The sequence below is a fragment of the Octodon degus genome, unplaced genomic scaffold (assembly GCF_000260255.1).
Source record: "Octodon degus isolate 3935 unplaced genomic scaffold, OctDeg1.0 scaffold00044, whole genome shotgun sequence".
Classification (NCBI taxonomy): domain Eukaryota; kingdom Metazoa; phylum Chordata; class Mammalia; order Rodentia; family Octodontidae; genus Octodon; species Octodon degus.
The window spans coordinates 13,307,483-13,317,473 of NW_004524620.1; the positions used below are offsets into that span (position 1 = coordinate 13,307,483).

At 40.0% G+C, this 9,991-nt stretch overlaps 1 protein-coding gene across 4 annotated transcripts in view; it reads left to right on the forward strand.

The window, feature by feature from the left end:
• Dennd4c (DENN domain containing 4C) overlaps positions 1-9,991 on the forward strand; it is a 116,534-nt gene that overhangs the window by 36,233 nt on the left and 70,310 nt on the right. For 2 of the 4 annotated variants that reach the window (XM_023715817.1, XM_023715819.1), the window contains 4 exons: positions 1,366-1,604; positions 3,771-3,837; positions 4,957-5,015; positions 6,362-6,506. In XM_023715817.1, coding sequence (XP_023571585.1) covers positions 1,366-1,604; positions 3,771-3,837; positions 4,957-5,015; positions 6,362-6,506 — 510 coding nt within the window. The remainder of the gene's footprint in view (positions 1-1,365; positions 1,605-3,770; positions 3,838-4,956; positions 5,016-6,361; positions 6,507-9,991) is intronic. The other 2 variants (XM_023715820.1, XM_023715818.1) reach the window with 2 other exon arrangements.

Here is a 9,991-nt window from a genome sequence, read left to right on the forward strand (position 1 = left end):
CCTGGCAAGCGCAAGATCCCAAGCTCAAACCCTGGTCCTGAAAAAAAAAAAAAAAGAAAACTTAATTTTTTAAATCAGACTTTGTTGGTACATTTTATTTTATTTGTTTTTTTTCTGTGTTTGGTATAGGGTCTCACTAAGCAGCTCTGACTTGTAGTGATCCTCCTGTTTCAGCCTCCCCAGGGCTGGGGTTACAGACGTGCCATACCATTCGGATCTCAGTGGCTGGCTCAGCGTGCCTAGAGGCCGGGCTGGCACAGTATGTGGTGCTGGGGATCAGACCTCAGTCCCTGTGCTTGTCTAAGCAGGTGCTTAGTCCTCTGAGCTATCTCACTGGCCCTTGTTGGTACATTTTAGATACACGTAACAGTCACAGTCATCATAGAGAATTTATTCCTGAGCACGATATGACTTCTTTTCCCCGTTCCCTTACCCTTGCTACAGTTCTTCGCCTCCTCATGTACAAAAGCTTTGTTTCATTTTTTTTCTTTTTTTCTCTTTTTTACTTTTTCCTTTTTTTCTCCCTTATTCCCTTCCCCACTGGAGCATTTTGGTCCTGTTTCCCAATATCTGTTATACATTTTTGCCCTTATTTACACCTTGTGTCTCACACCAGAGAAACAGTGCAGTATTTACACATGTATGCCCATTTTTCACTTAGGAGTATGGCCTCAAAATACATCATTTTTCTTCAATGTATCCGGATTCTGAGTGTAACACGTGACTAAAGTAGTAAAGAAATTGTTAAGCGTGAATTATTGATGTTGCATGAGATGTTGCATAAAGTTTGATTTTAGCACAGGGCAGAATTCATATTTTCCGTTTGATTTGTGATTCCTGTTGTCCTGGACATCTTTCATAAGAAAGAAATACAGAGCCACTGTCATTACTATGGTAACGTAGTATTCCATTGTATTACAGAAAAAACCACACCCACTTTTCTCTCCACTCACCAGTTCATGGGCACTTGGGTCGTTGCCAAGATTTGGCTGTTACAGACTGTGTCACTGTAAACATGGGGCACATATATCATTGTGGTATGATGTTTTCAGTTCTTCTGAGAAGATACTCAGAAGAGCAATAGCTAGGTCAAGTGGAACCTCTAGTCCTAGTGTTTGGGTCTTTATTTGGTACCAGAACCAAACTCAGGACCTTGTGCTTGCGAGGCAGGCCCTTGTCCCACTGAGCTATCTCCCTGACTCTTAATCCTAGTTTTTTGTGGACTCTCCACACTGATTTCCAGTGGTTGTACCAATCTGCATACCCACCAACAGTGGAGAAGGGTTCCTTTTCCCTCACATCCCCTGTTGCTGGTTGAAGGCAATTTTTAAAAGCAGCTTTTAACCAAATTCCGTCTCTCTCTAGGTGTATGGAGCTGCTGTCCAGTTCTATGAGCCGTACTCTCGGGAGCTTCTCACAGAGAAGCAGCTCATGCAGCTGGGCCTGCTGACGCCTGTAGAGAGGAGAATGGTCTCTAAGTCTATCAACTCGAACAAGTGCATTTGCTTACTCTCACACTGGCCTTTTTTTGAAGCTTTTAGAAAATTTCTTATGTTTATCTACAAACTTTCCGTGTCTGGACCACATCCTCTTCCCATTGAAAAGTATGTATAATGATTAGTGCAATATTCATTGGAAAAACTGGATTTAGAATTACCAATTTTGTTGTTTCTCTAACTTCTAACAGCAGTTGAAAGTGGAAGAATCATGGTTACCCTACTTTTCACTTACTCTTTTCTCCACTTGAATCATTGACTGAACTTAAATTGAAGTGTGGTAGTAAGGGCAGTTAAATATAAATCTTTTGAGAATTTAGCTGAGGACGTGACTCGTGTAAATTTGTGGTTCTTATGTTTCTGTTCCTACTCATTCTCTAGTAATGAAGGTGCACACACACACACACACACACACACACACACACACACCCTGTATCAGGTGGCCAGTCCGGATTCTGAGTGTAACACATGACTAAATAGTAAAGAAATTGTTAAGCGTGAATTATTGATGTTGCATGAGATTTTGCATAAGGTTTGGTTTTAGCACAGGACAGAATTTATGTTTTCCCTTTGATTTGTGATTCCTGTTGTCCTGGATGTCTTTTATAAGAAAGAGAAATACAGAGCCACTTTGTCTTTTTAGAACGTCTTTTCTGATTGCTGTGGCACATTGGCTTTTTAATTTTTATTTATTTATGTATTTGGTACAGGGTCTCACTACGCAGCTTGGCCTTGTAGTGATCCTCCTGTTTTCAGCCTCCCCAGCACTAGGATTATAGACATGCAACACCACACCTCCTTACTGATGGCTGGCTCAGCTCACCCGGGGGTGGGGAGCACATTGACTTTTGTTTGTCTTTTGCTGTGCTGGGGATGGAACCAAGAGCCTTTGCATTGAGCTATATCCCTAGCCTTTTTAGTTTTTATTTTGAGGCAGGTCTCGCTAAGTTGCAAAGTTACCCTGGCTGAGCTTGGGTGATCCTCCTGCTTGAATCTCTCAGAGAGCTGCTGGGATTACAGGCATGCAGCTCCACACACACCTGGCCTTTGCTTAAAATAGTATAAAATGTACATATACTGCTAACAAAGTGAAAAGTTTCAAAACTTTTGTAAACCCACCAAAGATTGGTATATAAAAAAGGTTTAATGTTGTACTCTTGGAATGATAATGGTTCATATTTCTTGACATACTTTTCAGGTGTTAAAATAATTTTAAAAATTTGAAGTAAATTTCAGTCTTGGTGACATAATTGGAAATTTTAAAAATTTAATAAATTGATAGCGTGTGAAAATAAAATCAGTATATATGATTTTTTTTCTCTGTTCAGATAATTTCTTTCATTTTAGTGGCTCCTAAGAGTTCAAGACTTTGGAAAAAATTAAGCATTATTTCCAGATGGAAAAATAGAACGAACAGGTGCTTGTCCAGGTGTGAGGATTCTGTATTTCTGCCAGGGGAGGTGGCCCATTCTTGCATCCCCAGCTCTATGGCAAGGTGAAAGGACAGAGGATGGAGTCAGTGGTGGGATGCTTTATCGTATTCCTCAGGCCCTGCATTCAGTACCTAGAACTGAAAAAATAAGAAGAATTTTGCATTGTTAATTTGTTATATCAGAGTTTCTCTCTGATAACCAGGTCTGTAAAAATTAGCTTCTTAACCAGGCATGGTGGTGCACATGTGTAACCCTGACAGTTTGGGAGACTGAGGCAGGGGATGGAGCCCAAGCACCAAGATGTTTGGGCATCTTAGTGACTTAGTGAGACTCTAGATTTAAAAAAGTTTTAAAAAGAGCTGACTGTGAGATGTTGGCTGGGTTCAGTCTACTGCATGGGAAAAAAATAACTTCTTTTTGAGAACTATATTTTTTTTCTATTGATAATAGGAAATGGTAATATAGACTTTGAATTAGAAAATACATTTTATATTTAGTGTGTATTTACATTGAGATTCTTATTCCTCTCCTGCCTCCTGAATCTCTTCCGTTCCCCTCCCCTCCTCTTTTCCTCCCTTCCCCTTCCCTTCCTTTCCATTCTACCTCTTCCTTCCTTTTCCTTCCTCTCTCCTCTTCTCCTTTCTTCTCCCCCCCGACCCCCTTCCCCTGGGGGAGCTGGGGATGGACCCCAAGGCCTTGAGTGTTCTGTGTCAGCACCCTGCTATAGGGCAACATCCCATCCTGGAAATTGGTGTTTTTGCTATCTGGGGTAATATTATAGTGGTGTATATGAAACATTTTGTGAGAATAATTATGGTCATTAATTTTTAATGTTTTATAGGCACATTTCATATTTCATGCAAAACATCCCTTTTCCTTCGCCACAAAGACCAAGGATTCTCGTCCAGGTAATGGAGAAGTGGTATGTTGTGGGGGAGCTGCTCGAGCCAATCTGGTCAGTGCAGAGGGAACCCCAGGCCCCTGTGATAAAATGAGCAGTTCATGAAGTTCTTGAACTTGCTTTATTTCATGGCTTTCCTGAACTTTTTTTTTTTTTTTTTTCCTCCTGGTAGAACCAGGGATTGAACTCAGGGCCTTGTGCTTGCCAGGGAAGCGCTTATTCTACTGAGCTATCTCCCCAGCCCTTTCCTAAACTTTCTTAGGGGCTTTTGGATGTTGGATGCACAGAATTGGAGTAATTGTAGTTTTTGTTCATGATATTGTTATTGTTGGTCCATGCCTGACCTTTAGTTTATTTCAATCACATAAAACCCAGAATTACATTATGGCCCTGTTCTCAGTATAGAATGAATGACTAATAAATGCAATGAGTGGTGGTTGCAGCGGGGAAGTAAAACAGCAACAAGTAATTTTCACACTGTGTATGCTAAATAACTTACTTTTTTTGTTCTAATAAGTGGCAAAGCTAGATCAGTGTCCAACTTGTGACCTACACAACTTAGTGGGTGAGATATTGTAAATGTGAACAGGCCTGACTTGGTCCACAGGTAACTGGGTGAATTGCTTGCTTAGATGTAGGACTGAGATCAGATTGTCATAAAAGCTGCCAGATTATTTTTGTTTTCATTGAGATCACAACAGTATATTGGCAGCTTGAGTTATGCTGGTCGGTATAGGCAAGCTATTTAGTATTTTTCCTAAAAGATTATCAACCTTATATATGTAGGATTAAGCCAGATATTACCGATCTTGAATGCAGTTCAGTTCATCAAGTATTAATATATATCAAGCAACTATTAAGTGTTTAACAGTCTGCTGAGTAAATAAATTGAAACTTTTATTAAAAATTGCAGTCTAAAAATTTTAACTGCCTTTTAACCATTTAACTGAATCAAAACTGCAAAATTGAGTTTAATTAAATGAATTAATATGATATCTCTGAAGGAATATAATTATTTCACATTTTAGTATGTTTCAAAGAGTTTGTATATTGAACTTTTCTATTTACCCTTAATCTAAATATTCAGATTTCAAAGTTAATTCAGTGAATGTGTGTTTTTTTAAAGCTCTCAGTCCACGACTCGCTTGTACTGTCGCAGCCAGTTTCCACACCTTTACCACTAAGGTAATTCATGGTATTTATTTATTGTGTTGGGCATGGAACCCAGGGCCTCGAGCATGCTAGGCAAGAGCCGTACACCCCTGACCCAGGTAATGGTTTTAAAAATACTGTATTAACACTGAAAGAAAAAAAAACTGTACTTACTCACTTGGAGCAGAATGCTTTAAAATATGTTAGGGACTAGGGTAACAAAGCCAAGTCTTATTTCTATAAAACTGGGTTTCTGTTTTTGATAATTGGATGAATTGTGGTACCATTTTTAAAATGGTAAGAAAATTGCTAGATTGGGTACAGGGCATTCTTTTCCTGTGATCTCTTTTCTATATCTCATTTCTAAGTAAATGTTCAGAGTTTACTCATTTTAACCTAAATATCTTGAGTGTATTTGCTTTTCTTCTTGTGTCTCTCTAGTCCAGGCTAGCATAAGTACTTAGCTGGACTACTTCATTATTAACCTGTTTTTTTTTTTTTTTTTTTTCTTCTGTGGCACTAGTGTTTGAACTCAAGGTCTCATGCTGTACCACTGAGTATATCTCCAGTCCTTTTCTAGCTTTTATTTTGAGACAGGGTCTCCTTAAGTTACTCAGTCAAGCTGCTTTCAGTCCTCTTGGGTAGCTAGAGTTATAGGGATGTACCACCAACCCCAGCTCAGTTTCCACCTTTTGATTGACCCTTTTGTCTTTGTGTGGTTCTTTATCCACAGTGCAGCCAGTGTAAATCCATTTAAGGATGAAAATATGATTTATTTCAGTGTCGGCCTGACCTCATGTTACTTTCTTCCCTTACTGTGCAGTTCCTTGATTATGACACTCCTGTATATTATCTCATACCTTCATCCCATCCCTACCTTCATTCTTTTTTTATTACTGTTTAGTATAGGGTCTCGCTATGTGGTTCAGACTTGTAAGTGATCCTCCTGTCTCAGCCTTCCCAGTGCTGGGATTACAGGCGTGTGCCATCAGGTTCTGGGGCAGGCACAGGATGCAGTACCAGGGATCGAACCTGGGTCCTAGTGCTTAGACTGCGAAGCTGTCTCCCCAGCCCCTACCTTCATTGTTTTAAGCAGCTTAAATGATTGTGCCTCCAGAAAACCTTTCCTGATAAATGTTCTTTTGTTACCAATTAATGATACTTAGTTACCATTTTTAGCATAAATTGAAGTCACCACGTTATATTATTACACTAAATTTGCTACTTTTTGTTTTTGATTCATTACTGTCAGATTTGAAATTTAATACTAGATTCTTTATTTTTTATTTTTTGTTGAGTCTGTTAACTTTGAGAAAATAAGATCTAATAAAATGTAACTTTCAGCAAAGGAGTTCATAACCCTTTCTCTTTTTGCCTAGTGGAGCCAACTTTAGCACCTTACTGATGAATCTGGGTCCTGAGAATTGTGCAACGTTGCTGCTTTTAGTTTTACTTGAGAATAAAATTCTCCTGCATTCCCTTAGGCCAGCCGTGTTGACTGGGGTTGCTGAAGCTGTTGTGGCTGTAAGTACAAAATTTTCTTTTTGTAACAGAGTAACTTGACAGAGAATTTGCACTCTAAAGAGAATTAATCTTCAAAGAAAGCAACTTTAAAAATTACTAGCATCGTAAAAATTTAGCATAAATGTAATGGGATTGCAAAGAAAAGTAGTAGTATATAGAAAACAAAGGTGACTTCTGTTTGAGAAGAAGTGTCAGTTGCTAGTCTTCATTTTGGCTTTCCAGAGAGTACAGAGCGTGTGACAGTGTAGAGCTCGGAGTACAGTGTAGAGCTCGGAGCGGTGTGCACGCCTGTTCTCCCAGCGCTTGGAGGAGGAGGGGCACTGCTGTGGGTACAAAGCCAGCGTAGGCTGCGCAGTGAGTTCAGGGCCAGCATACAGGACTTGGTTATGAGGAGGGTAATATAAAAGTGCTTAGTTTTTATACAGAGTACAAATAAAAGCATTTTTTAAATTAAGAAGCCTTCTATTTATTAATGTATTTAGTCATTGAGGTTCCGGGGTTTGAACTCAGGTCCTTGTGCTTGCCAGGCAGGCACTTAGGCTGCTCAGGTATTGCCTCTACCCACAAATAGAAATTGAGTCAAACAATTCTTGTTTAAAACTTCATGATGTCTTCTTACTATATTTAAAAGTATGATCATGTAAGGCTCTGTAGGCCTTAGTATAGAACTTTGGATGTTCCATTTCTCCCAGTCATGTATCCCATTAATTATTTAAGTTAAGTTACTCAGTTATTCTCTCTTCCCCATTTTAATAATGTCTCTTGCAAGTAAGAACTTAAATCTGTTTACTTCTGTATTTTCAGTACTTACTATATTATACTTGTCTAGCATGGAGTAGGTTCTCAGCACTTTTTTTTAAAAAAAAGTGTATATCTCTAGGAACTTAATTTGATCAGAGAACTGCTGCTAGGACTGGAAACAGTAATAACCCTGTAAACTGGCTTATGATAATTTCTACTAAGTATTTCTTTCCCAAAACAAAATTTATAACAGTGAAATGTTTATTTCTAAAACCGCAGTTTTATAAAGTTGTCACTTACCTAGCCCTTCCTAAAACCACACTTGGTCAAAAAACTTTCTTTGAGCTCACAGTGTAGGCTGGACTGGAACTCGTAGCAATCTTCCTGTCAGCCTCTCAAGAGCTGAGATTACAGGTGTGGGCCCACTCCTGGCAATTGTTACTTTTTTTTTAAATGTATTTGGTACAGGGTCTCACTATACATTAGCTTGGTCTCATAGTGATCCTCCTGTCTTCAGCCTACAAAGTGCTGGGATTACAGGCATGTGCCACTGTGATGCCTAGACTTGGTGCCAATTTAGTGTGCCCGGGGGCAGGGCTGGCACTGTATATGGTGCAGGGGATTGAACCCTGGTCCCTGTGCTTGTCTAAGCAGGTGCTTAGTCCGCTGAGCTATCTTGCTGGCCTTGGTACTGCTTTTTAAAAAGATGATTTTTTAAAAAATTTTATTTATTTATTTATTTATTTGTGTGTGTGTGTGTGTGTGTGTGTGTGTGTGTGTCCAGCTCAGCCCACCAGGGGGCGGGGCTGGCTGGCATGTGGTCCTGGGGGAATGAACCGCGGTCCCTGTGCTTTGCTAAGCTTGTTCTAAGTAGGTGCTTTAGACCACTGAGCCATCTCACCAGCCCCTTAAAAAGATTTTTAATTTTTACTAGTACATATTTGCAGTATGTAATGATTGTATTTATTGTAGGGAGTTGGTATCTGCAGGTAACACATTCTTTTTATGTCATCCCAGTCCCTTTTGATAACTGATGTTGGAGAACTATCTGAGTTGCATAGTGTCATTGCTAAATGAAATCTGGTAGCTAGGCAAGTTACCATTTGAAGAAGAAAACACTGAAAAGAGTGGAGTAGGTCAGATACTTCCAAAGGTGGATGATGTGAATACCGAAGAGGGAAGACCTCTAGCAGAGTTGTGCATGTGTTTTTGTAAGGAATGCATAGTAAAATAGATCTTTGTAAAGGCAAATGGGTAAAAATTCTTGTGAAACAATTTATATTCCCTTTTTTTAAAATTTAGTTCAGGGTCTATAGGGTCTCACTGCACAGATGGGACTCAGTGATATTCCTGTTTTCAGCCTCCAAAGTGCTGGGATTATAGGCATGTGCCACCACACCCAGTCTCAATCCATCTCAGTGTACCCTGGGGGCAGGGCCAGCCCGGCACACTGGGGATTGAACCCCTAGCTGCTGCACTCTGCCTAAGCAGGTGCTGTTAGTTCACTGAGCTGTCTGGCCACATATTGCCTATTTTTTGGTGGAACTGGGGATTAAACTCAGACCCTTGTGCTTGCCAGGGAAGCTCTTATTCCACTGAGCCATCTCCCAGGTCCTATTGTCTGTTTTTTGAAATGTCAAGTTTCATTGAAATTGGATTTTTATTTATTTATATTTTTTGTATTTTATGGAAGGATTTATAGGGTGCTCAGGGTCTCACAACTAGACTGGACTCGTAGTCATCTGCTCTTTATAGCCTCCCACGGGCTGGGAGTACAGCGCCACCACACCCAGTCTTAATTGCCTCTTGGCACACCATGGGAGCAGGGCCGGCTGCATGGTAGGCCTGGGGATCAAACCCGAGCCCCTGCGCTGAAAGTGGATTATTTTAAATATTTAAACAGCTGACTTTTTTAAGATTTTCAAGTGCTTTAGCATTCCTAAAAGAATCATTAGTTTTATTTTTTTATTATTATTAGTGGTGGTGCTGAGGATTGAAACCAAGGCCTTTGCATTGACCCCAAGCCTTTAGAAAACTTATTTTTTTGAGATGGTCTTATTCAATTACTTGGACTGGGTTTGAATTTGTGCTCATCCTGTCTTGAGCCTTCCCGAGTGCTGGGATTGCAGGTGTATGATGACACCTGGTTTTATCAGTGTTTTTTAATGTTCTTAGAGTTGACTCCAGGGCCCCATTCCTACTAAGCACAAACTCCACCGCTGGCTGTGCACGTCCAGGCCCATTAAGTGTCTTTGTTTCTTGAGACAGGATCTTCATGTACAGTTTAGGCTAGGCTTGAGCTCATCTGTGGCCCAGCCTGGCCTCGAACACGCAGCAGTCCTTCTGCCTCAGCCTCTGGAGTGCTAGGATTACAGGCATGCACCACCATGCCCAGAAAGTTTTTTTTAAAAAGTCCTTAGTATTATTGAATTTTGGCGAGAGGTTTTTGTGAGAATAGGTGGATGAGATGCATGAGTTGAGAATTCTTTATTTCAGAAAACAATTCCGCTCTGAGTTCCTCTATAACTTTCTGCTGTTGCTTATTTACTATTGACACTATTAATTCGTACATTTGAGCTGAGCTAGTAGAAAAGAATTCCACTCTGAGTTCCTCTATGACTTTATGCTGTTGCTTATTTACTATCGATGCTATTAATTCATACATTTGAACTGAGCTAGTGTCCTCTGCACTTGTTCTGGTTGGGCATTGGGTTTCCTCCATATGTTTCTGCATTTGATTCTTT